Raw genomic sequence first — 27363 nt, 5'->3', positions numbered from 1 at the left:
TGGAATAGCCATGGTTTATAATGAACAGTAAACAAATCCAGAAGGCTGGGCGGGGGGAGTGGGGGGGGGAAACACAGTAAAAAAGACAGACTGGACTGTATCACACATCTTTTTACAAGGCAGAATTGACTCTTTTTACTACAGAACTCATAAAAAAGCAACAGAACTCTTGGACCAACTCTATATGGACAAATGCAAATATTATTAGATAATAGAGCTGCACTTTCTATACTGATACTCATTTAAAATATAGCACAATAATTAAATTAGTAAAAATATTTATTTTCCAAATGTAACAAAAAGTTTTTTAAAATTATGTTCTTTTCCTTAGCTTAAAGACTTTGTTATTTCTTTTTATTTTATAAAAAAACTATATTAAAAGAAAATATAGATTTCTAAGGAGTCAGATTTCACTCAGTAGTTATAAAGGTAACAACCCTGTTGCCTGTACAAACGTTGTGCAATTAATCTGCTTCCAAGGGATTAAAAAGAAAAGTGATTAAGGACAGAGGCACAAGCTAAGAAGAGGGACACCTGCATGAACTTTTCAAGCAAATGGCTTAGAAAACCTGGGTCTGGAACGCCACAAATCCTGGATTTTTGCATTCTTCCAAAAAGCACCACTGCCTGCTTCCTGCTCCACAGAATTATTTGGAGCATGACCAGCCATCTGCACGAGCACGTTAAGTCTTTGAGCTTGAAAGGGGCTCCCAGGCTTGTAGTCGTTCTGGGTCCATCAAGAAGACAATTCTTAAGAGGTCCCAAAGGACTTTGCCAGGTTACCTAGATGGCCATCCCACTCTATAGTTCAGGGGTGTCCAAGCTTGGCAACTTTTAAGACTTGTGGACTTCAACTCCCAGAATTCCCCAGCCAGCCAATGCCCACAGGTGTTAAGAGTTGCCAAGCTTGGGCACTTCTGCTCTAGTTGAAGAAACATCGCCTTTCTTCAGGAAACAGCTGGAGAGCTTTCTCCTCGGTCATTGGGGTCCTGCGGTTTCAGAAGACCAGTGATGGATTTTGGGCCCAACGCTAATGAACTCAGCTGGGCTCCCATTGAGTTAGATCCTTAGCCTTTTCTTAAGGTGCGCTTCACATCAAGCAACTAGAAAGTCAACTGGGCAGACGCACCAAGCGGATAAAAGGGGTGCAGAACTGGACCACGTGGCTCAAAGGAAAAGCATGGCGAAGCCACTCTCAGTTTGGCCGGCTGGTTTCTTTTACCAAACTGCCCCCGGCCAGGTTTGACCTCTCTGCTCAACCGGCAACGGTGAGCGCAACTGAAGCCAAAACTTTGCAGAAGTCCAAAAACAATAAGGCGCAACTAAGAACAAAAGGAACGGGGTGAGGGAAACACAGAAGCAATTCTACAAGGCTCCACAAAACCTGAGTGTGCTTTGTAAATACCTAGAGAATGCCAAATATTCTCAAGAGGAAAGCAGTGGAAATGAGTGGGATGAAGCAGAATGGCAGGTTCTGGGGGAAGATGAATGGGAAAGCTCTGAACTGCAACTGTTCTTTGTAGTTCTCACCTGTGGGGCTCTGCTTCCCATTTCTGCCCTTCTGGACATTTTTTTTCCTTCTAAAAAAAACGCCTAGCATACTAAATTGGTGGGTGGAATAATGTTCAAAGCCAGGGGTGGGGTGTTTCCCATAGCAGGTGCACAATTTGGATGAGAAATGGCTACGTGGCTCACTGTAAAATGTGTGAGTTGGGTGGGCGGGAGACAATGGATGTTGCAATGCAACACATCTGGAGGACAGGAGATCTGGGTGCCATACTGTCCACAGGTCAAAAGAGCAGTTAACAGTAAGGGGACCCAGCCTCACCAGATGTGCTGCAGAATGGTAGAATTGTCCCTCTTCGTAAAATATAACCCCCACGCTGACTTCAGCATTTCTGAACCGCCATGCTATCTGGAAATTGTAAATACAGTGGCGGCCCATTTCCTTAACGTTAAGAAATAAAGGCAGAAAAATCATTTTGCAACAGACAACAGAGGGGACGTGTATTTGGAACAGCTGCACAGAGGACTCTAGAAACCCTGGCAGACAAAGTTAAAGAGGCCCCCGCCCTGATGTTCGACATTGTGGCGTCTGGGTTTTTAGACTCTGCATCTGTTGGCATCGCAACTGACAGATGGGCTACTCTCAACTATTCTCCCCCACTTGACTTCAGCCAAATTATTTTGCCTGTTTCCGTGTTTCGATAACCACAATGTACACAACTCCGTGAAGAAAACAATGCAGAAGTGCACAGGTTAGCATCTTGCAAGCAAAACAAAGGAAAACCCACTCCTTGCATCCTGTTTTACAACGGAAACTTTGGATGCATATGTTTTATTCCACGGAGGTGCTGTCCACTTGGGTTTCTGCTCTCATGCTGGCCGAAAGTTTTCATGGCTCAAGTCTAAATCAGGGGTGTCCAATCTTGGCTACTTTTAAGACTTGTGGACTTCAGCTGCCAAGATATCTGGCCTCCCAGATGTGAGGACTTCAACTCTTCTGGCCTCCCGGATGTGTGGACTTCAACTTCAATGGCTGGCTGGGGAATTCTGGGAATTGAAGTCCACACATCTGGGATCTAGGCATTCTGAGAGCTGAATTCCACAGGTTTTAAAGTTGCCAAGGTTGACCACCCCTGCTCCAGAGAAACCAAACTTTCCAGACCAGACATTCCCCAAGAATGGAAGAGAAAGAAAAACAGATCCCAGGAGTCAAAGCATCCCACCCACGAGAGAGCAGTAACGGACAATAAATCACACGAGTGCTGGTTTCAATTCTTTGCCCTAAAACTCAGAAGCCCATCCTCTCGCTTGCTAGGCCAAAGTCTAGCTGCATGTTTTAGAGTACAGCTACGCATCAAGGAAAGTGCCACAGAACTAGACACACGTGCATAAACAAACCGACACACAGACACGCACAGAACACTGGTGTTCTGCTTGTTCCCACTTGGTAGCCTCCTCTATCTGAAGCTTCCCATGTCGTCCACTGCACAGAATAGTCACTTCTAGTCCCATTCTTAAGAATACATTTATGGTGCTGCAATGAATGGCATTCTGCACAGCGAGAAAACAAAAATGGAACCTGTTTTGTAGAACCACTGAATGCTGGTAAGAAATGAGGGTTCAAACGGGGACGCCAAGTAAGTAAACTTTCCAGCGTCAAGGTCTTTCCCCCAACTGGCAAATTCAGTTGCTTTAGAGCAGTTTTTCTCAACGTGGGGCACTTTAAGCTGCATGGACTTCAATTGCCAGAATTCCCCAGCCAGGAATTCTGGGAGTTGAAGTCCGTACGGCTTAAAGTGGCCCAAATAGAGAAGTTCTGCTCTATCATACTTTGAGGAGTGTCTAGAAATTTCAACCTGCCCCAAACGGGGGAATTCGTCAGGATGCCAATTAATGCTGTACAAAACCCCTTACGGGAAATCGGAGTCCTAAGGAGAAGAAAGCTTAAAAAAACCGATGTCACTAAAAAAAAATAAACAATTTTTAAAAATACTCATGTCAGAACCACTTAGTCCAGTGAGAATGAGAAGAGCTGAGGTGGGGGCCGCTGTCAGTTTGTGGGGTTGCCTTCTTCAGCAGGGCCCCCTTTATTGGCAAGGAGTGTTCAGTGTTGGCAGGCGTCTTTTGAAGAACACTACGTTGCTGGACCTCATCCGCTGCCCGCATTTTTTTCCTCTTTTTTTCTGCCAATATTGAGACAGCTGGTGGAGAAACTAAATAAAGTCCCTAGTTGAGCATGTAAACAAAACATCCTTGTGGGCTTCCCCATTTTCTCGATTTGGCTGGAGGCCTCTCTTCTGTTCTAAGTGACCTCCTCTTCCCAATTTTGAAATTTGCACCTGGGATCGTCTTCGCCTCCAGCACCTTCTCAACTGCCAGGATCTGAGTTGGAGAAGGCCTCAGGAGGACCAGAGGTGGGCAGAGGTCTCCGGGCTGTCTCTGCAGTTTCCATTTTTTCCAGGGAAGAATCAGACTTACGTAAGTTTCAAAAAAAATGTTGTGCGTTGGCTTAAACTAAAGATGGATGGTTTCGCCTCCTTCTTAAGACTCTTGAGGAACCACTTCCATCACCTTCTGGAACAGGACTGTGGTGGAATCTGTTGGTGAGAAACGAAACAGAGGAAGCTTACATGACCAGAAGGAGCTTTTGAGGTCACTGCCATGCCTAAATTGGTCATCCATAACACAAAGAAAGACGTTTATGCCACTAGAAAAATTGCACCACCTCTATCGGTTGTTCTCCCCCCCCTCAGAGGATGGAACCACGACAGTTTATAAAACAGAATTTAAAAGTTGTTCTAAACAAATGAATTGTGCAAGTAGTGTCCCTGTTTGGATTTAAGCATTTCCTTTTGTCATGTGCCAAACAACAACTTGAGGAGGACTTCTGCACCCAGGAATCCTGGGGTGGGGTGGGGATTCTTTGTAAATGCCTAGAAAACTAGTTTGGGTTACACTGACTGGTCCCTTGTGGGTAGAGCAAAAAAAAAAGGGGGGGGGGGAAGGGTTTGGGAAATTACTCCAGGCAGCAGGACCAGAAGATTCCAATTAAAATCCTGGCAAAATTTCCATCCAGGCCCTCCACCGCTCTATTCTCCATCCCAGCTTCCGTTCCCACCGTTACCATCAAGGTGACCCTAAAACCTGGAGACTGAGTTTGGCATCAGCTCTGCCGAGTCCAAGCACGCCTGGCTGCTCCTCTCCAGAGACACCAGGGTGTGGACGCCCACACAGCTTGGCCGGGGGAAGTGGCTGGTGCCCCTCCCAGTCATGTCCCATCCTGCCCTGCCCCTCCCTGCTTCCAGGTATCTAAAAGTCGGGCAGCGCTGTCCAGGCGTGATGGCTGAAGATCCAACATAGCCTTCTCCAGCCATTCTTCATCTTCTGGTGGCACCAAAAGAGAGATTCAAACTCAGTGGAAAGGCTACCCCGTCTCTGCTGCGTGGATGAGGGTCCCGCGTGCGGTTCTTCCACCCAAAACAGCTCCTGCAAACCGACGCAACTCGTACTCACAGATGCTTTGCAGAAGCCACTTAGGTTTCTGTTTCCACCAGACCCCAACCAGGTAAACTGGGACTCCGCTGAAGATGATGGCGAAGCCGATGGCACACTCTTTCGGGGTCATCCAGAAGGAGACGACAATAAGGAAGTTGCACGCAAGGATGAAGAAAATGGGCAACAAGATATTAACCTGCAGGTGAGAACACAAGGAAGGCCAAGAACGTTGGAAGCAGGAAGGGAACAACTCAAGAGCCCTTCAATCCAAAAACCCACCAGACTTGTGTCTAGAGACGCAACCGGTCCCACGGATCCTCAGACCTGGACCAGCTCCGGGACTGAAAATCTGGATCCCGCGACAGCCCTTTAACCCGGTCACTTGTAGAATCAGTTGCAGAATCTCCCTTTTCAACGTCAGCTAAGCTCACCTTGATGGGCCTCTCCAGCTCCGGTTTCTTGTAACGGAGCCACATCATGCCGATGATGGCCAGGGCCACACAGAGCCAGTTGAAGAAGCTGAAGAAGTTGATCACGGAGAAGATGTCATTGGAGAAGGCGTAGAACAAAGTCATGATGCACTAGAGGTGGTCAGGGGAGGGGAAGGGGCGAGGAGAAAAATCAGTGCCGCATGGGAGCTGGGAGAAAACTGCTTCAGAGAACCTGCACTTCAACCAACACTCGCCTTGTCCAAAGTTCAGAGACTCAGCAAATGTGGGGATGGGACTGTTGCAAACAGTGGATATTGGCCGTCGGAGTGAGGTCTGTGGTTCTGACCTCGGAATGGAGCACAAAAACAGAAAGACGAACACCAGAGCCCCACACAGGGGCAGGAATAACAAGAGTTGGAAGGGACCTTGGAGGTCTTCTAGTCCAATGTTCAAGCAGGAAACCCTGTTCCATTCCAGACAAGTGGCTGTCCAGCCTCTTCTTAAAAGCCTCCAGTGATGGAGCACCCACAACGTCTGGAGGCAAGTCGTTCCACTGGTTAATTGTTCTCACTGTTAGGAAATTTCTCCTTAGTTCTAGGTTGCTTCTAATCCTTTGATTAGTTTCCATCCGTTGCTTCTTGCCCTGCCTTCAGGCACTTTGGAGAACAGGTGGACCCCCAGAGAACTGATGTGCACCAAGGAGAACATGAGATGGTTGCATTCAAAATATGATGTGCGGTTGGTTTGCTTGCGCCCATCAAGGGAAGGAGAAGGGCCCAGAAATTATGGAGCACCTTTCGCACCCTCAAAACAGCACCAGTTTGCAGGCTTCCAAAACTCACAGAACTCCACACAACTCAGCAGGTGTGCAGTTATTGTTCAGGACAAGATGCTTACCAAAGTTACTGAATCGGGCAACTAGTTTTAATGCAAAAGCACTGAGATGGGATTTTCCCCTATACACACAGACACAAATACAAACACACACACACTCCCCCCCCCGCCCAAAGGAATCTCTACCCTCGTGCAAGCATCCTTACCGTGAAGACAAGGGAGGGCACGGGGGTGAGTAGCCGGGGGTGGATCATGGACAGAACAGAAGGCAGGTGGCCTTCCCGAGCACCTACGAAGAAAAGCCTAAAAGAGATTAAATTAAAATTTTAATTTAGATGAATTTTGAGGCTCTCGGGGGATGTTGGAAGTTGTCTTGTGTCGCTTAAAAGGCTTGTCGGGGGTGGGTGGGTGGGGAGTCAGGCCAATCCTACTTCATGTGGTTTGTTTAGGAAGACTGTCAATAAGGGGGTGGGGATGTGGGGGGGGGGCTCTACTTCTTCTGAGAAAGAGGCAAATTTCTTGGACTGAGCAGCTGAGCTAGTCAGGCCAGTCCTGCACGCAGAAGGAGCCACCAATGAAAGGTTATTGTTCATTTACTTACTCCCGACAACTCTGGGCAGCTCTCAACAGTCAAAATAAGGACATTACAATAAGACCCATCAAAAGGAAGAAAAATCAAAGACGGCGAAGAGCAGAGGCTGGAGGGGGAGGGGGGAAGGTCTCACAACCCCTCGTCAAAGGCCTGGAGAAGAGTTTGGTCTTCACGCTTCTTTTAAAGAGCAGAAGATCAGGGGCCGCAAAATAGGTTTATTTGTAAAATGTAAGCATATATTGCAATCCACCTCCCATACTTTGGTGTGAGGAGGGGATTAGATATCTGCCTGTCTATCTCTCCCTCCATCCAACCGCAGGTTTTCCAGAATTTTATACTGCAGGGCAAAATAGGCATTAAGATCAGCTTCCATTTCTGGAGAGAGGGTTTTATTCTCATTTTACAGCAGAAACTTACCGGGACGAAGTGAAAAGGGAGCCGTTGACGGAGCCAAAGCAGGACAAGCCCACAAACACGGGGATGATCCAAGACATGACACCCAGGTGGTAATTTCCAAAATCCTATCGGCAAATAGGAAGACAGGAGGTCAAACGTTTCACCTAGAAAACTCCTGGAAGCCTAAGCGAACGGCCGGGGGGGCGGGCACACGAAGTGAACGAAACTTGGTCTGCCACCCAACAGGGAAAAATGGAACTCTAAATGTCGGCTATTGCATTTTACCACGGCAACGGCTTCTGACGCCAGCATCTCGTTGACGGTCAAGGTGGTGAAGTAAGCCAGGTTGGTCAGCACGTAGACCAAGGTGACAATGGGCAACGAAATGATGATGGCCAGGGGGAGGTTTCTGGAAGGAGACGGGGAAAAAAGGCCGTTTCACAAGCAGGGCTAGGAACGTCTCTGAACGTTTGCAGCTCTTCCTGTTGCTTCTGCAGTCACAATAGCCAGAAAGTCGGCAGAGGCCATCTTCCCGCCAACAGTACAGAGAAAGCAATGCAAAATCGGGTTTTGGAAACTCTTACCTATAAGGGTTAATCATCTCTTCTGTGACAAAATTCAAGTAATTCCTGCAGTTTGAAAGACAGGGAGGAAAGAAAAATGGTTCTTAAGTTTACAATACAGAGTTGGGATGGGGAAAAAAAAGGTCCTCCTGACTTCGTAGAATAATGAGAACAATGTGGTAACCTAGGAAAACTCTTTCTCTCTCACACACACAAAACAACAGGGCTCCCCAGATCAGAAGATCTGAAGATCACAAGCTCTCCTCGCCCTGGGACTCCTTGTCCTTGATGAACACAGAGGTGCAAACACAAGGACGTCACCTGGCCCACAACTCACCATCCTCCGTAGGCAAAGAGGCCGCTGTACAAGGCCAGAACAATGTTGCCGACCTTTGTGTTGGTGCCATCAAAGGAATACTCAGGGCTGAGGTTGTGGACATCACCTGTGGGAGTGAAGGAAGGTGAGTCAGTGGTAGGTCCTTTCCCCTGCTGCAAGCGGGGTGAGAAGGTGGAGGGTGTCAAACAAAGGGAGCCAAAAGGTGTTACAATTGCCCTGGGGACAGGACGCTCAGGTTCTGCTTAACTGGAATGGGAGAAAACGTTCTCTCCAACAGACTACCTGCTCATAAGCCCTAGAACTGCCATTTTCATATGCACAGCTAAGAGTAAGATTTAAAATAGGTAACTGGACCTTTGGAATTCCATAAGACACAATGGGGAACGAAACCATGCAGAAATGAGGAGCATCTAATTGCTCGCTGGTTGGTTGCAGAAAAAGACACCAACCGGTTCTTAGCATCGCACCCTAGGGGACTCAAAGCAAACCCCGAATATGTTTTCCTTGGAGTCCTCTCGCCTGCCTGTGCATCAGCAGCAGCCCCTCACCCAATATCTGAGATCAAAAACAGCGGAAGCAGCCCAGGAAAACACGGGAAGGGGAAGCTGGGCTTACAAAGGCCCGGTGTTTTTTGAAGGCTCTTTCAAGATTCTTGCAGCGTTTATTTTACTTGCAAGGAGCCTTTGGCAGAAGCAGGATTTTAGGTCTTTTGATCTTAAGGCCGTGCACTTGTCCTAGTTGGTGGGGGGGGGGTTTTATTGCCTGGCCCCCCTCCTCCAAGGAAGGAGCCCTCAGGTGGGGAGGGAGCTCAACTCTTTGTCCTTTTCAAAACTCTGCATTCCATTAATTCACGGAAGGGCAGAAAGATGAAAGAAATGAAGGGGGACCCTCCCCCATCAAGGGAGCTTTCTCCCATTCACCACCAGGCTGGCACTCTCTGATCCAGGCTGGCCAGCCAGCTGAAGAGCAGAAGAAAAAAAGGACAACTGCAGAACCAACCAACATCTCCCCTTCATTATCCGAGACCGGAAAGCCGTCCTGGGCCCCATCCCTCCTTGCGCCCACGTGCCAGTAGAAGCCAAGGAGAGTTGTGGGAGGGCGTCATGTCTCCCAGACAGAAGATGCTCTCAGTCTCCGAGATCAAGTGATTGTGGGAACTTTGGACAGGTTCACACATTGTGCAAAACCACCATGTGGTTTAGTTTGCTGGATTTCGGCTCAGCCTGTGGGTCAACCTAGGTCCTTTTGGTTGATCATGACTGACAAACTTATGGTTTAGGGGGATGAATGAGCCAAGTTAGTCCCTGAGAGCAGCAGCACAGGGCTATCTCCACCAAATTATCTGTAGATCCCAGATGACGATCCCAATCCAAGGCGCCATGAAGTCATCCATCACATCTCCCAGCCCTTGTTGAAATTTAGAAATCCTGTCCTCGTTACGGTTATTTTGGCCCCGTCATAGTTGCTGAGCCCAGAAGAGGCTAGAAGTTGCTAAGAAGACATGGTCTTAGCGGACAATACCTCTTGTCCAAAATGGCCTTCTTTGTTTATGTGCCTGCTTGGTCTCCCCAGCCTTCCACTAATAGACTCAACCAGACATCCAGAAGCACTCTGGGAACTCCACAACTCGTACCCAAACAGGCCAGGAGGGTAACTGCCTCGTTGACTCTACTCTTCTCTAAAATTAACCAAACCAGATTTGACAAGCTCCGTCCTGCTTGCAACCCTTAAGTGGGCAAAACTGCAGCCAGTGGCAACAGGCCCTTTTAATGAGAATATGGAGGCATTTAGGGAGAGGAGGAAGAGATCAGAAATAGCGCTGCTGCCCCATTTCATGCCCGGGAGACTCATTTTTAGATCGCATCTGTACAAGTCATCAGAAAGAGGCTATTAAGGGAGATGACTGACGTCGGCATGGAGGGAGCCACAAGAGCAGTTGAGGGAACCTGCCAGATGAAAGACAACCAGGGAAGGTCCAAAGGCTTGGTTTGAAGCTGGGGTGGAATGTAGTCTGGATTCCCAGGAGGGAGGAGCTGCCCTCCCAGAAGGCAAAGAGGCTGTTGGTGTGAAAGGGAACACAGCAGGATAAGCAACCTAGCCCCCCCCCCTTAGACATTGGGGATTACAACTCCACAAGTGGGAGGCTGGTGGAAGATGAACCCATAGTGACCGAGAACATCTGGGCTGGTCCATCACCACCACTCAAGGAGTCAAGATGATCCTTTCCTGGTCCCATCGGCAGACGCTGCCCAGGTTGCACCTCTTGCCTTTTCCCCAGAATTTCTCCCTGCTGTCCAGATGGCCCGGCACACCCTATTCATGTAACGGCAGGGAATGCAAGACGGGGCTCTCTGTTTGTGGGGCAATAAACTAATTTCCCCACGCACTTCCCTACAGAAAAGGTGTGGCAGGCAAAGTCGGCTGACAGACACCATGGGGCCTTCTTATTCCCGTTGCCGAGGCCAGGACCACAAGTACAAAGTGCCTCCCTCTCTGCTGGGCTAACCACAAATCCTTCAGCCAGCTTGAAAGCTTGCAGGACTTGCACAAGTTTGGGAAAGGCTCCCGGGCACTGTGGCCGCTGCTGCCTGGATTCCCACGGGTAAGGTGGGGCTGCCCCACCCAGCACAGGAGCTCTTGGTCTTGGCCCGAGAGGGAGGGAGGGAGGCTCGCCTTCCCCACGGCTGCCCCAGTCCCCTTTTGCCACTGCCCAGGGCAACCAGTGCCAGCAGTTTACACCACCTCGGCTGGGTTTGCTAAAGCAATGCAGGCGACAGCCCGGCTTGTCTCGTGGTCCTGGCCTGCCAAGACGACTTTTGAGACTCAGCTGGGAAGAAATGCAGGCTTGGCCTTGGAGGCAGAGAAGGAAGTGGGGGGGGGGGGGACTGGGAAGGGGAGAGGTGCAGAGGGAAACTCAAAACAATCCCACTGTGACCTTGTGGAGCATAAAATCAGCCAGGCTTTGAGGCTGTCAAGAGCCTGGTTTTTTTCTACCCGGCAGCCATGAAAAACATCCCTGAGAAAGCTCCAAGATTTGGACGGGGGACGATGAGGCAAAGGTCCCAAAGGTGGTTTCCCCCCCCCAAAAGGTAACTGGACTTTCTTAGGGTTTTTTTCGTGAAAACGTTTCGCTTCTCATCCAAGAAACTTCTTCAGTTCCAATTGCAGAGGAATGGAAGATAGAACTGAAGAAGCTTCTTGGATGAGAAGCGAAACGTTTTCAAGGGGAAAAAAGCCCAAAAAAGTCCAGTGGCCTTTGGGGGGAAAAAAGCACCTTTGGGACAACCACGACCTGGATGACTGAGAAGGAAGCTCCACAGACAAACTGCCAAGGCTCTTCCTCATTTGCAAGATTGGCGCCAGCTAAATCGCCCTCCGGCGCTCCACGCAGTGCTTCGGGCCCCGGCAGTCCCCTTTTTGGCTAGGAACTGCCTCCCCTCTGGCTGCGCCTTTTCCCAGAGAGGAGAAGCGAACGGGGTGATGGGAGGGCAGGCCTGGCCCTGTAGCCAAATACATGTAACCGAGTAAGCAAGCCTTTAGCATTTCAATTGCCTGTACCTTCCGCTCAAGATGCCAAGTGAATTAGACAATTCTTCTCCTGCAACTTGGAGCCTAAAGAGTCGCCCGCAGATGTTTTCACGCAGATCCGTTATTCTTGCCAACAGACTCTACACGAGTCTTCTGGGATCTCCTTGAAAACTACTTCCGACGGTTTAAACCGCTTGCGCTGTTCTATGGTGGCTTCTTCAAGCAGACCATTTTAAGGGGGGAGGAGGGAGACGAGGAGCTAAACTGCACAGCGTCCCTCCTCTAAATTGGATTTGCATGTGCAACAGAGAATTCGTCTCCAGCGGAAGAAAAACTGTCTACTGGAGCGTAAGTTCTGGCATGAAGGCAGACAGGAAAAAATAATAATAATAATTCTCTTTCTGGGAAGGAAAAACAGTTCAGCAACTCTGCAGTATCCTCACGTGACCTTTGCATCTGTTCAGGAAGAGAGAGGGGGTGTTTCACCCTGCAATGTGCGGCTGAGGGCTGACGGGGGTGGGGGGGTGGGGGTGGCGCAACAGGGGGGTTGCGACAGCCACACAGAAGCAGTGAGCAAACTAAAAGCAGGGCTGGATTGGGGGGGGGGGCTTGGGGGTGTCTTTGTCCGAGCCAAATCCTGGATGCAAATGCCTGTCTTCCTGCTTTCCCACAAAGCTCCATTCTGAGTCATTTATCCATTTGCATATCGTCTTTTGGCTTTACAAAGTTGCTTCAATCCGGTATACAAAAGAAAACCGTCCCAAAACAGCCCCTGGCAGATCAAGAAGCATTTAAACAAGCGGCTTTGTCCCCCAGAGCCGGCATCCTAAGGCTGCAGCCTGGGGATTATGGAAATCACAGTGGGTTCTTTTTTTTCCAAATTTGGCAACTCTTAATATGTGTGGACTTCAACTGCTCTTCCCTCAAATTTACGCAAATTACAGAGTTTGGATGAGAGACTCAAGGAGCCCTCAAGGCCGTAGACCAGACTGATAATTGGGGAACAAATTCCCAGAAGAAACTATAAAGCGGGTGGTTCCGCCCCAGGCGCCTGACGGACCCCGAGAGGTTCCAGACGGAGCTTGGGACATCTCCTGCTTCCCTTGCCCACGACTCTGCCGAGGCCCTAGTCGAAGCCTGGGAGAGGGCGGCTGCCGGGGCCTTGGATCGAGTTGTGCCTTTGCGGCCTCTGACCCGGCGCAGACCCCGGGTGGCCCCCTGGTTTACCGAGGGGCTCCGAGAGATGAAGCGCCGGAAAAGACACCTAGAGAGCTGTTGGAGGTCCAGCAGATCCGAATCTGACCGAACACAGCTAAGAACTTATCTTAAGTCTTACCTAGTGGCGATGGAAGCGGCAAAGCGTGTTTACTTTTCCGCTCTCATTGCGTCTGTAGATAACCGCCCAGCCGCCCTCTTTAGAGTGACCCACTCCCTGTTTAACCAGGGTCCAAGGGATGACCCCTTGCAGGGTAGGGCTGAGGAATTTGTGCAGTATCTGCAGGACAAAATCGCTCAGATCCGGACTGGCTTGGACTCCGACTGGGCAGAGTCCGGCAGAGTGGAGAGGGCAGGCCTTGATTATACCATTTGGGGTGAGTTTGACCCTGTGACTCTGGATGATGTGGACAGGATCATGCGTAAACTGAGCGCTACAACCTGTTAACTGGACCCATGTCCCTCCTGGCTGGTTTCAGCCACCCGGGAGGTGACAGGGGGCTGGCTCCAGGCAGTGATCAACGCTTCTTTGACAGAGGGTATCTTCCCCTCCGCCTTGAAAGAGGCGGTGGTGAGGCCCCTCCTCAAGAAGCCTGCCCTGGACCCGGCCTCATTGAATAACTACCGTCCTGTCTCCAACCTTCGCTTTGTAGCGAAGGTTGTCGAGAGTGTGGTGGTGCGTCAGCTCCCGAAATTCCTGGATGAAGCGGACTATCTGGACCCATACCAGTCCGGTTTCAGACCCGGCTACAGCACGGAAACGGCATTGGTCGCACTGGTGGATGATCTCTGGCGGGCCCGGGACAGGGGCTGTTCCTCTGTCCTGGTCCTACTTGACCTCTCATCGGCTTTTGATACCATCGACCATGGTATCCTGTTGCGACGGCTCGAGGGGTTGGGAGTGGGAGGCACGGTTTTACGGTGGTTCTCCTCCTACCTCTCGGGCCGTTCACAGTTTGTATTGGCAGGGGGACAGAGATCTAACCCAAAGCCCCTCACTTGTGGGGTGCCTCAGGGGTCGGTTCTCTCCCCCCTCCTGTAACATCTACATGAAGCTGCTGGGTGAGATCATCCATGGCTTCGGGGTGAGGTATCACCAATATGCGGATGATACCCAGTTGTTCATCTCCACCCCGATCCAACCCAGTGATGCCCTTGACGTGATGTCCTGGTGCCTGGAGGCGGTGCGGGTCTGGATGGGAAGGAACAGGCTCAACCCCTCCAAGACCGAGTGGCTGTGGATATCGGCATCTCGTACTGTCTAACAAGTTCCTTCTCTTTTGATGGGGGGGAGGTATTGCCCCCCGCAGAAAGGGCTTGCAACTTGGGTGTCCTCCTGGATTCACGGCTCAACTTGGATGATCATCTAACAGCCGTGACCAGGGGGGCCTTCGCACAGGTTCACCTAGTGCGCCAGTTGCGCCCCTTTTTGGACCGAGATGCCCTATGCACGGTTACCCACGCCCTCGTCACTTCTCGTTTGGATTACTGCAATTCTCTTTACATGGGGCTGCCCTTGAAGAGCACCCTGAGGCTTCAACTGGTGCAGAATGCGGCCGCGCGGGTGCTTATGGGAGTATCTCGGTACTCCCATGTTACACCACTCCTGCATGAGCTGCATTGGCTTCCGGTTGCCCTCTGGGTGCGATTCAAGGTGCTGGTTATAACCTTGAAAGCCCTACATGGCTTAGGCCTGGGGTACTTGCGAGACCACCTGCTGCCATTGTCAACCTCCCATCGCCCGGTTCGCTCCCACAGAGTCGGCCTCCTCAGGGTGCCATCGGCCAGGCAATGCCGGCTGGCGACCCCCAGGGGGAGAGCCTTCTCTGTGGGCATGCCGACCCTCTGGAATGAATTGCCCCCAGAGCTGCGGATGACCCCTGACCTTCGGTCCTTCCGCCGTGACCTGAAGACGTGGTTGTTCCAACAAGCGGGCCTGAACTGACTACGGTTTTAATTAGCTTTTTACTGGTTTTTAAATTGTCATATAATTATTGTATTTATTATTTAATTCTTTTTTAAATTTTCTATTTTATGTTTTTTAATTTTTACTGTGCGCCACCCTGAGTCCTTAGGGAGAAGGGCGGCATATAGTTTAATAAAATAATAATAATAATCTCTAAACCTGGCCATTTTGAGACTTGTGGACTTCAACTCCCAGGATTCCCAGCCAGCCAGCCAATTCTGGGAGTTGAAGTTCACATGCTGGCTGGAGAATTCTGGGAGTTGAAGTCTTAAAGTTGCTACGTTTGGAGAACCTTGTGGTAAAGCACTTCTGTCTTACTCGAAAAACTCCAGGTGTACTAACTCCTAAGGCTGAGCTTGACCCAAGGAGACCTTGTCCTAAATTCTCCAGGGCTGAGTTGGGTTGTGAGAAAGGAAACTGCATGCAGGGTCTTCCAGAGGCCATGCAAAACAGCATTCAAGGTAGAAAGAGGAGAAAAAGGGAGGGAGGGAAGGGAGGGAGGAAGAGAGAAAGGAACAACTCTCTACAAGGACAAGGAGGTCTGCATTCCTTTCTTGTTAAACAATCCTGCCTTAGATTGCTATAAAGGGTTTCGCTCCACCTTAATTCTGCTCCACAAAAGGAACTTTTCTTTCTTCCCAAAATTTCCTATCCCCCTTATCTGCTCGTCTCTAAGACCCCCCCAAAAATAGGTCGAGGAGTCATTTATGCCAATGGCAAGACATTCCAAAGAGTTTTGTGTCATGAGGTCTTCCCCATGAAGCACAATTAACAAAGTTAGCTTTATTCTTTAAAGAATAAATATAAAGAAAGAATAATGACTAAGGCCTCCGGACTTCCTCTAGAAATCTTAATTCCTCCACCTCCATCTGGCTCTCCCATGTCTCTCTGTGCCAGCCTGAGAGACCTTGGCTCCATTTTTTTACATAGTCCCATATCCATCCACCCGCCCAGCCACCCATCTGCCCATCCATCTATTCATCCATCCATCCATCCAGAGCTACAGTAAAAGGAAGTCTAAATGCATCTGATGAAGTGAACTGCAGCTCGTGAAAGCTTATGCCTAAAAACATTAAAATGTCTTAACTGGAAAAGGCATTAGCCTACTCCTGCTGATTTTTGTGACCCACTGGTAGCTTATACGTAGAGAGCAAAGGAGATGACCTTAACGGACATATGGAGAAACCATAATTCTAAGGGATTTCCCTTAGAAGAGTTGAACTTTCGGAGGAAAGGTGTCTCTGGATGTAATATTGAATTGGGCTTTCAACGCAGTGGGAAAAGCCAGAGTCGTTGAAATGTTTTTCAAATGACACCTTGTGTTGGATTTATTAAAAAAAATGGCTCCCAAAACACGTAGAGTCACTTTAGACTTCAAACAAGGAAACCTGTCCAAAACAAGAGGTTTGGTGATAAGGAAACTGAACAGGAATGTTGGGGGGCGGGGTGGGGGGCAGACTGCCCCTCAATGTCAGTACTTAATTCAGTTGCACAATGACAGAAACTCAACCAGAATGTGTATCGCAGGTCAGGAAAAAACAGGATCTAATGGAAGGTTATTTGTAAAATGGAGATTTCCTCCGAAAGATAGAAGTCTTGTCTAAATAAAGAGGAGAATAAAAAAGAATATAGCCTTAGGCCGGGGTGAAAAAAGGAGGGATTAACAAATAGGATTGCAAAATGAGGTCCTGAAGAACATTTCCCTGACACTATTGTAAAACCAAGAATTGAAATCGTCCTTGCTCAGAATTAGGAATCTAGTTAAGGAGGCAACTGGGCCATGGATAAAAAGGGAGTTACAGATATCCCAAAGCAGGGGTGTCCGAGCCTGGGAATTTAAGACTTGTGGACTTCAACTCCCAGAATTCCCCAGCCCGCCAGCGAATTCTGGGAGTTGACATCCACAAGTCTTAAATGTTCTCAAGCATGTCCTAAAGGAAGATTAAGAAACTAGTGCTTTGCCCTGTTTTGGGACCTTTCTTGCCACAGTTATTAAGTGAAACACTGCAGTTGTTAAGTTAGTAACACGTTTGTTAAGTGAAACTGCCTTCCCCTCACTGACTTTGATGCTCAGAAGGTCACAAAAGGGGATCACAAGGCTTATTTTTGAGCTCCTTCATCACCAAAGTGGCCAGACAGAATTCCCAGGAATTTGACCTGACCTGGTCTTTTCAGGAGGGAAGTCTGACACAAGGAGCGTCACAAAACTGGGACGAGCCCCCCATCCCAATAGCATTAAGTCAAAACTGTCCAAGGGAGGCTTTATTTGACAGAGCAGCCGATGTCCCACGTGTTTATAGAAGTGGACAGGGGAAGCAGCCGGGCTACAAACCAAGAATGCTAGCTATTCCTTCCAGCATGAGCGGCTGTTGCTTCTCGACAAAAGCACCGAGCCGGTCCCAGGGCCGAGGCATTTGTTGAGTCACGACTACAACCCTGAGCCGGTGCTCCTCCCAGAAGGTTTTTCTAGGCATATGTGTGTATTTTTATACAAGTTGCTCTCGTGAGATGGGCAGTCTCTGAATCTGACAAATAAATAAGCAGAAAATAGAACTAGAGGCAGGCCTGGATTTACGATCACAACGGATCCCAAAGTTTCTGTTGTTAAACGAGACGGTTGTGTGTTTTGCCCCATTTTACAACCTTTCTTGCCACGGTGGTTAAGCGAGGCACTGCTGTTAGGTTAGTGACACGGTTGTTAAGTGAATCTGGCTTCCCCGACGGTCACAAAAGGGACACTGCAACCGTCCTAAGTACTGTACATGCCAGTTGCCCAGTGTCTGAATTCTGATCACATGACCGTGGGGATGCGGCAATGTGAAAAATGATCATAAATCCCTTTTTTCATACGGCCACTAAACCAACAGTTGGAAGTTGAGGACTTACCTGTATGTTTCTGCTCAAAGGCACGATGCTTTGATTTTCATGAAGCATTTTTTTTATTTTTTTCAGTTCGGCCAGGGTGTGGGCAGCATTTATCTGACTCCCAGCCCTGGACTGGCTCCTGCCCGCCCTCCCACCCTCCCACCCTTTGCAAAGCAGGAGAGGAGGAGACACGTACCCTTCCCCAGCTGCACGAAGCCAAGGATGATGATCAAGGTGAGGGCCAGGAGCTTGGCGGCCGCAAAGGCGTCTTGCACACGAGTAGCAGCCTTCACACTGTAGCAGTTGACCGCTGTCAGCAGGACTGGAGAGAAACACGCCAGAAAGAGCTGTAAGTAAATCTGCAGGCATTTTTCTTTTCAAAAACAGCGTAGCCCAGGAGTGGAGGGCCAAAAGTTCATGCAAAGTAAATCCACTAGTTTAATAGGATTATTTTCCATGTATTTAGCAGCTTCTCATAATTCATAAATACAGGAAGGAGCTACGTGGGATCGTGGTAGTATACAAACCAACCAAACCCTTTGAAAACGCCTTAAGTCAGGGGTCTTCAAAGTTGGCCCTTTTATGATTTGTGGACTTCAACTCCCAGAATTCCTCAGCCAGGCACGCCCCAGGTTAAACACTAAACAAACACGCAGGCAGAAAACAATAATCAAAGAAAACTGCAGCCCACCAATGCAGGCAGGGGGCAAGATACTGTGGATAAAAGGGGAACAAACCCCACATTCAACAGCACCGGTGACATTACCTAGCAGGGAAATGAAAGGTCTGCAAGCCAGACGCCAAGCTCAGAGAGCACTGCACAACTACAACTTGACAGATTGCATCCTTTTGTGTATTGTGTGCATGCGTGTGGAAGAAAATCAGTCAGAGTCCAGTAGCATCTTCTCTGCCCAAGATTAACTTTTGCGAGCTTCTGCCTTTGAGCGGACAGCCTAATTCCACACTTCTGCCCCAGATGTCCTAGTCTGCCCTCTGTGTGCTCAATGTGATCTACCACCCTTGATTATATCTCTAACGCAGCCTTTTAAGGCTTGGGCCAAAGGACCAGATCACCCCTATTGATTTATTTGCTTTTTAAATAAACTGGGCTTTCTCTCCTGCTGTTCCAGAACAGTTGTGCGCCAGTGTTCTGTGCTCGACACTGAGCACTCTCCATGCTAAGCACCCGGGATGAACCACAGACAAGGATAAACTCCAACAAGCCCTTTTGTCAGCTTGCGTACATTCTTGAAAAGACTTTTCTGATGCAATTCGCACTGATCACTAAGGTGGATGGAGAAAATGGGAGTGATACTTCCTCTTCTTCTGAATAGATGACTCAGCTTCCGCCCCCTTCTCCTCCCGGGTCAAGCAACAGGGGCAGCCGGTTGCATCACCCGCGCCTGCTCCACTGAGGCACCTTGGCGCTTTCCCCCTCCCCACCCTGTGTTTGCAGTGTTTGGGCTGCCGGCCAAAAGTGGCAGAAGCCGAGAAGGTCCTCTCCTAAGGTGGAAAGAGGAAACGTCGCAAGGACCAGGGCTGTTGTGGCGCTAAATATAATCCCAGGCAGGGGTCACTCTGCTTCTGCAATGAGCAGAGAGGCCCACTGCTAGTTCCTGTAGCTCTCTACTTTCTTAGCTGGGAGAGCGCAGCCATTTCTCTAGCGCGCTCTTCGTAAGGTATGTACAGACTCAGATTTGCAAGAAGGAGACCTAATCCTTTGAGTCCACAAGAGCCCAAACCGGTTTGAGTAACAGCACGACTGCACCCGAGAAACTCTTGGTTTCAACAGGGCTGACTGTCCACTGGATGTTCAGCCAAGGGGCTTAGTCTTTCCAGGACACCGCCAACCCCCCCCCCCCCGATTAAAGCCTGTCTCAGCCCTTTGGCTCTGCAAACATGGAGATCATCCTGCATTATCTCAAGAGGGTTCAAGGGAGCACTACGACGAGACAACTGGAACTATGAATGCCCCAAAGTACAGATTCCAACACCCATAAAAGAACATGTGCAAAGTGTGTCATTCTCCAGGCTGGGGCTGTTGGGAGTTGTGGCTCTCAACATCTGGAAAGCCAAATAATTCTTGCTCTGAACTGATGGAATACATGAAGGACAACAGCCTTCAGCTCCCAGTTGTCACTGACACACTCAACAAGAGCCTCCTTGGTGGAGTAAGCAAGGGATGATCGCTGAGAGAATCAAAGAGAATTGGAGCACCCACTCTGCAGGGGTGGAGGGGCCACATTAGCAAGGGGAGGGGCTTTCTCTTTATTTACCACCCCTCCCCACCCAGCGGCTGGCCATTCTTTGCGTTTTACCTTCTGACTGTATGGGGAAGAAGGTCTACACAATCGGTAGACTGGCCTCTGGAAGGGAAAGATAACCACTATCAAGAGGAGAACAAATATGGTGCTTAGACCATGTGTTAAAGGGGAGGGGGGGTTAGAATGAATGTCAACAAAGCTCCAGTCATCTCTTCAACCCCCCCCCCAGCAGCAAAAAGAGGGAAACAACCCGCAAGCGTCTCTTGCCAGCCTCAAATGCTTTTTCTTCTTCAAAAATCCATAAATCATGGAAAGTCATTTCAACATTTGAATTTAACGTTTTCAGGCAAACTTCAGAAGCAGAAGGAAAAAGGCATTTCTTGGACAGGGTTGAACCAGGCACCCTTCCTCCTCTTTCAAGACGTTGCCTGGGCTGAGCTTACCAAAGGATCTCGCCATCGCGGATGGGTCAAGAATGTACCCCAACAGAGATCAAAGGGTTGGCAAGGACAACCCCAAGCTGGTGAGAGTCCTCCCCTTCAGCTGCCCCCAAACCAGTTTGCCTGTTTCATCCCTGTAAATAGGCCTTTTGTCTCGATGGGCTGGTGACCCAATTTCTAAATCATCATAATCCAAGACGGCCAGTCACTCCAGAATGAGGGGGGGGGTTATAAAACAAAAAATAAATTGGAACGGGAGGAAGAAACCGAACTGAACCGTGTTTTTTGGCTTGGACGACACAAACTATCCTGCTCGCAAAGAACCGATCAAGGATCGACCCAGCCATTTGGCTGGCAAGCGGCCGGCATCTTGTTGCAGGTGGCCTATTTAAATCCAAGCCTTGTCCAAGATCATCCCCAGGCCTTAACCCAAATCCCAGGTTTTTGCTTCAAAGAAATGAAAGAAAATACTTGCCAGGCTGGAAACACACCCAGGATATTAACTGGATTAAAACGCATCAGAGATGCCAAGCAGAGAAAAACAGGTGCTGGAGGGAAGTGCAAAATCTTCTCATTACCTGCAACTGAATTATTTCCAGTTCTGAATTCATCTATCCCAGCGGTAGGCATCTTGGCTCTTTTATGACTCGTGGACTTCAACTCCCAGAATTCCTGAGCCAGCTGTGCTGGCTCAGGAATTCTAGGAGTTGAAGTCCACGAGTCATAAAAGAGCCAAGGTTGCCTACCCCTGATCTATCCCCTTACGCCAGGGCGTGTCCAACTTTGGCAACTTTAACCCGCTTTTTGTAGAGTTGTGTTTTAAAGTTCCTTTGCAGGAATGGCTAAACCGTCCTTCAATACTCTTGGATTTGTTCAACGTATAGAACAAGTTGCCTTCCTCTGACAGCATTTGCCTATTCACTCAATTGATCCTCCATTACGACAGAACCGTAGCCTGACCAGAGGGAATATATTTCCACAGGGAAGTGTAACCAAGGTTGACAATCAAACTTTGCAGGTTGTGTAATCTTAACAGTGCATCAGGTGCACCATTGCAATTCTGGCCTGCTTTACAAAGTACATATCTTTGGTTTGGTTTGACCTGCTGGGTCAGTGCCAACCGCTGGGTTTTCAGGCTGTGATTTAGCAGTTGTACAAAGTTGGTCCATTGTGATCGAATGATCTTCAATTCACATAAGCCCAACCAGTGCCTGGAGAAATAACAGGCACAGAAGTTGTGAAGAACGACGACGACTCCTGCTTTTTGGGGTGAAACAACCATCCATCCATCCAAGTTGTCCTGGCTGTCAATTGTGGGAGGTACAATATGGGCACAATTATTTCTGGGAAGTCTAAAGATCTGTCATCAAGAAGCATCTAGTCACAGATGAAATGCGGCGAGTGGAGGCTCTTCAGACAGACTTGCAGCTCCCCCCACCCTTCAGGTTTTTGGATCTGATGTATTTTTGTTCTGCTCCTGGCCAAGGAACGGCCAGACAAGCTGTGAGTTGAGTCCTCGCACAGTCAGGAAAAAACAACCGCACCACAGATTGTACGGCTGTAAAAACAAAGAAAGATGGGGATGAGCCAACCCACCCCAAAGACGGAGATGCCAGGAGATTAAAACATCATCTCTCTCCGTAAGGTTCCTTCTACAATCCCTGCAGTCCCTGGCACTCTTGGCTGGGCGCCTCTCTTTCTCCAGAAAATCTGCCTGGTCTTGCAGGTCTTGCCAACACACTTGTGATTCACACTCGCCCGCGGGACAGAGGATGGTAGAGGCCACGTTGCGGTCCACGGATTCCCCTCCAGTGCCGGGAACTTCAAAAGGGTTTCCCAGGTTTCAGAAGCTGCCCATCTTTTACCGTCGCCCGATCAGGGTGGAGAAAGAAAACCTCCAGGACAACCGAGGCACCCAAGAACATGTTCTCAGCAAGCCAACCATCAGCTGAGTAACAGGGAACCAAACCTGGCCAGCAGAAGCATTGAGCAGGAAAGAAAGGGGGGGGGGGGTTTAGTGAGGACCATAGAAGGTGGCACTTTTGCTTACACAAATTGTCGTGTTTTCCATTTTGCACCGGGAGAGCAAGCAACAAGGCCTTGCACAACTCAGTGGGTCCAATTCCAACACAGATAACTGCATTTTTAAAAGATAATTAAAAAGACTCTTTACTGAGACACCAGGTAAACAATTTTAAGTGCACACTGCTAAAAGTCTGCTTCAAAATTCCTTCCCACCTTGTAATGTTCCGCTGTGGCTGGTTCAGCAACTAGCTGCCCGGGAGCCCAACTCGTCCCGGGAATAAAGCCTGGTTGGCCCAACAGGCAAGAAACCAGCCCAGCCATGCCGGGCAGAGGCCAGCCAATAATCTCCAGGGCCATCCTTGCAAATCTGCGGCTAAACCGATCAGCAAAAATAAAGGAACACCAACAACCCAGACGTCATGTGTGCAGTTGCTGGGCAACGCCAGCGCGGCTGCCACGGATTCTGTCATAACCTAGCAGCAAGGTGGGAGCCCATGTGGTTGCTGAGCAACGGCACATGATGCCCCCCTCCCCAGTCTCGCATGCAGAGAGGCCTTCCTCTTGCCCACCTCCCTTCCCAAGCAGCCAGGTGGAAAAGACGGCAGCCCCTAAAACCAAAACAGTTGCCGGCACAAGGAAGCAGCAGCAGCTGCACCAACCTGGCGCCACGTGGCATATCGCCACCCTTTGTGCACTATTGTTTCCACTTGGTTTCAATCTCTGAGGTGCCGCAGCTATACATTCCTGAAATAAATGAGCACAGCAGAGTCCCCACGTGGGCACTTAGCAGCACGTGGTGCCACTGCAGGACTAAGCCCAGCTCTGATCACACAAGAGCCTTCAATTCTTCCAATGAAACCCGCACAACTTCTCTACTACGGTCACACGGCCAGCCTGTTTTGCAGACAGTGGGCAGGCATAAGAGAAGGCGGTCTGCCCCTTGGAGCTCTCTCTAGCCAAGGAGCCCCCTGGGGACGCCCTGCTGAATCAGGCAGGGCTTCATTCAACAAGGGGTCTTCTTTCTGACCTTTTTTTCCCAACCTAAACCACAATGCTGGTTAGTGGGAAGTAGTGGGAGAGGGAAGGAAAAGCGCCAAGCCGGTTGAGCATCCTGCAAAAGGCACCTCAGCTGGCAGAAGGAAAAGGGGCGTGGGAAGCACTTCAGAAGGGACCCTCCCTAATTTGCTACACGGTGAACATAAAGGCAGCACTTTGTACTTTGACAATAAAGGCAGTTCAGTCATTCAAGTGCTCCCGGATTTGCAGGACTGCGCTACCAGGAGCTTACCATAAAGGTAATCACGGTATGTTCTCCTCATCTGGGCTACCTCAAAGGGCTGGCTGTTAACATGCAGGGCAAACCAAGAAGACAAGACGATCCTTTGAGAAGCCGGCCTGTGTCAAGCAGATAAGTTTCTTTCCCTCTTCACAGGGAGGCATTTGCAAAAGATGAACCATCAACTCTGATAACACACAGCCTTCCTTGACGCCACCAAGACTTTCTTCCAGAGCTGAGAGGTTGCCATCCTTTTAAAACCAAACCAAGAAACCAGCTTTCTACGCACGGTGGCAATGCCACTCTGAGGCCAAGCCCTCTGTCTTCCGATGAGCCTTGGGCCACCCTCCCCTGCCCCAATCACAGACTATGGCACTCCTCCACTGACTGAAGCACCCGGAGACCAACTGACGGAAATCCACCAGCCGGTTGAGTGAGCAAAGGAAGAAAACCGGTCCGTCTTGAACCCGGTGCCCTCCAGATGTGTTTGTGCATCAAGGGAAGGCCTTCTCCTCTAAGCTGCCACTCAAAGGACCTTCCAAGCTTTCACTTCTTCTCTGGAACTGTCACCCACCCCGGAGTTGCCCTTTTATTACGTCAAGGAGAATTGTGCAAAAGTGTGCCGCGCTTCTAAGAGCTCTCCTGCCGGCAAGACAGTGGGGGGGGGGAGACAGAGGTGGAAAAGTGACTTAATCGCACAGCCACGTCTGCACCAGGTTTCAGGCATAGGTAGAAAAGGAGTGTCCAGACATGCAAATTTGGGTTTATTGATAATTTGGTAAAAAATGTGGGAAAACAGAAAGGTTTTCCAAATGCTGCTTTGGCACTTAACTATTCAGTTCTTCTTGGATGCTTAAGATTTTGTTTTCTATCCTTCTTCAAAACAGCTGTGGATTTTTGCTAGCCCCTTTCTGTCCTAAGAATGGCTGGCATATAAACTTAGGGAAGGAAGGAAGGAAGGAAGGAAGGAAGGAAGGAAGGATCTCCTGACCAGCACCCCCAGCCTGGTTTTTCTGCCTGGAACCCTGAGAAATTGCTACCTAACAAAAATAAACAATGCAACAAGGCCCAGATGGACACAAAGGAGCTTGTCAGAATTTGCAAACAAACTTGGTGACTGCCGTTTCCGCAAGTAAATGCAAAGCATTCCAGAGAAGTTTAGAGGGAAGAGAGAAGACGATTCTAGTTTTCCACTAGGACCTGCACCAGGGAAGCCCCCCCACCCAGTGTCTATGGCAGCTGCAGACTAAGGAGGGCAGGGAGTCAACGAGGAGCCCAGGATCCCTTCTTCCTGAAGACAGGCTAAGGAGGGTTTCCCTCCCACGTGGAGAAAGTCAGCAGAGCTAACTTCCAGCCCCTCCTTGTAGGGGGAGGAAGGACAAGCAGCGGGTGGGGCTTTGCAGAGGGAGGGGTTTCCATCCCAAAGCCCCACCCCTCGGAGACAACATGGCCCTCGGGGTTGGGAAGAGAAAAATCAAAAAGACCCCTCCAGTTGCAATGCCCAGCCTGGCTTTGGCCAAGGAGGGCCCGGGGTCCCTCCATCTGCAACGAAGCACCATCTGGCTGACTCCGAGTTTCTGCCGCATGCAGCGCAGAAGAGCCGGACCCAGGACGGCAAAAGAGACAGAACTACGTGGTGGAACGAGGGGCTGGGGGGGGGGGGGCTTTCCAGAAAGGCAGAAGAGGGTTTGGTGGGGGCTGCGGGGGCCTCAAGCAGACAGCTGAGGTTTGGGGGGCGACTGCTGGAAACCCTTCACACGGGGGGGAGGGAGGGGGTGTTGGAATATAGCAAAGCGAACTGGCGGCGAGGGGGGGGGTCTGATTCCCCAAGCGAGGCTCCGCTGCAGCCTGGGCACCGAGAGGCGGGCAAAGAGCCCCTCCTGCCTGGATCCGGAGCTGCTCCGAAGCCGCTGAAAATCGGCGTTTGCAGACTCGGCGCCGCCGCTTGGCCCGGACCAGGAACGGAGCGGGGGCGGCGGCAGGGCAGGAGGAGCCTGGGAGAAACTCTTCCGGACTCCCGCCAGCCCGGCGCGCCGCGGCTCCCCTTCCCGGGCAGGGCGGGACGGCGCCCGATGGCAGCGCCGCCTCCCACGCCGGAGGGGAGCCGGAGGGCTGGAGGCCCGGCCGGGGTCTAAGTCGGCTCTTCCCCGTGCCCGCTCCCGGCGGCCCTTTGCACGTGCTCGGGGCTACTCACGCACGCAGAGGCAGGCGACCAGCTTGGCGGAGCCCAGCGGGACCGGGCAGGTGGGGAAGAGCGGCTTGAGCAGGTAGGTGGCGAAGACGAAGGCCACGATGTACTGCGAGGAGGGCCGGATGATGAGCAGCTCGATCCAGAGCTTCAGGAAGGCGGGCAGCGAGCCGTAGACCTCCAGCATGTAGGCGTAGTCGCCGCCCGACTTGGAGATGGTGGTGCCCAGCTCGGCGTAGCAGAGCGCGCCGGCGATGGAGAAGGCGCCGCAGGCCGCCCAGATCACCAGCGCCAGCCCGGGCGAGCCGGCCTCCTTCAGCACCCCGGTGGGCGTCACGAAGATGCCCGAGCCGATGATGGTGCCCACGATGATGGCCACGCCGTTCAGCAGGGTGATGTTGCGCTTCAGCGCCACCCCGCCGCCGCCGCCCCGCGGGCCCGCCAGCATCCCCCGCGCCGCTTCCTCCTCGGCCGCCGCCGCCGAGCCGCGCTTCTTGGCTGAGCCGCCCGACATGACCCGGCCGCAGGACGCGCCACGCGCTCGCCCGGGCCCCGCGCCCTCGCCTTTTATCCGCCGCCGCCGGCCGGGACCCGCCCCGGCACGTGAGAAAGGCGCGCCCGCCCGCCCAGCCGCCGCCGCAGGAGCAGCAGTGGCAGACGCGCGCCCCGGCTGGCCGCGAGGAGGAGGAGGAGGAGGAGGAGGAGGAAGGCCAGAGCGCGCCCAGCCCCCGCCAGCGCCCCCGCGCGCCAGGACCGGCAACCTCCCCGGCCTCGGCTTGCCTTCCCCGGGGACCCTCGAAGCCCCAGGCCGAAGCGCTGGCCCGGAGCCCCCCCTCCCCGAATCGACGCTGCCGGGGACCCGGCCAAATTAGGGGAGGGGGTCGTTTTCGTAACCAGTCCGATCGGGGTAAGTCCCGGGGTTTGGACCTGGCCGTTCAGAAGCGGATCAACCCGCCGCGTTGGAACCTCCGAGCGAGGCGCTAAGTCAAGTCCGTAAATCACCGCCAGGCTTTTTATTTCTGAAACTCTGCAAGAGGGGAGGGGTCCTTCTCTGCCCAAACACAAACGTATTGATAAGACACGTGAAACATAGTTTTTAAGACTCTCTGGAATATGTTTGTTTTAAGAATCGTTTTAAAATTCATTGATTCATAATTTTCAAAGATGTTATTCTTAGGGAGGGTCCAGAACGGCCAAAGTGCTTAAGCCCCTCAAAAGTCAAAAACCAGATGGAATTGGGATAGCTGGAGCTTGCTGCACCTCTTCCTGCCTATCGGAAGGGTGCCCATTTTTGTCCCTGCCAAAGTGGGAAGGGAGATTTGAAAGCAGTTCCCATCAGTGGCTCCCCCGGGGTGTCGGGTCTAGTGAAGAGAAGGACGAAGACCAACAGGACAGCAGTCTTCCAATATTTGAGGGGCTCCTACAAATACGAGCGGGGGTCA

The 27363-nt window shown here is 50.7% G+C and overlaps 1 protein-coding gene across 1 annotated transcript; it reads right to left on the bottom strand.

Annotated features, from left to right (window-relative positions):
• SLC7A5 (solute carrier family 7 member 5) lies at window positions 1–26592 on the bottom strand. Its single transcript, XM_081336050.1, has 10 exons — window positions 25928–26592; window positions 17925–18050; window positions 8155–8260; window positions 7839–7883; window positions 7540–7663; window positions 7276–7379; window positions 6473–6569; window positions 5433–5582; window positions 5020–5197; window positions 1–4103 (listed from the first exon to the last, which is right to left on the bottom strand). The coding sequence occupies exons 1-10, from the start codon at window positions 26433–26435 to the stop codon at window positions 4048–4050; spliced, it is 1494 nt and encodes a 497-aa protein (XP_081192176.1). The 5' UTR covers window positions 26436–26592; the 3' UTR covers window positions 1–4047.
• Window positions 26593–27363: the final 771 nt, after the last annotated feature.

This window comes from Vipera berus, assembly GCF_964194415.1.
Source record: "Vipera berus genome assembly, chromosome: 10".
Classification (NCBI taxonomy): Eukaryota; Metazoa; Chordata; class Lepidosauria; order Squamata; family Viperidae; genus Vipera; species Vipera berus.
The sequence above is the reverse complement of the archived record's forward strand: the minus strand, read 5'-3'. Positions and strand labels throughout refer to the sequence as shown.

Coding starts and splice junctions, on each gene's coding strand:
- SLC7A5 (XM_081336050.1), bottom strand. CDS start 26,435: ATGTCGGGCGGCTCAGCCAAGAAGCGCGGCTCGGCGGCGGCGGCCGAG. Junction 18,051..25,927: donor GGTCGCCTGCCTCTGCGTGC/GTGAGTAGCCCC, acceptor GTTTCTCTCCAG/TCCTGCTGACAGCGGTCAAC. Junction 6,570..7,275: donor TCCCTTTTCACTTCGTCCCG/GTAAGTTTCTGC, acceptor AATCTCTTTTAG/GCTTTTCTTCGTAGGTGCTC.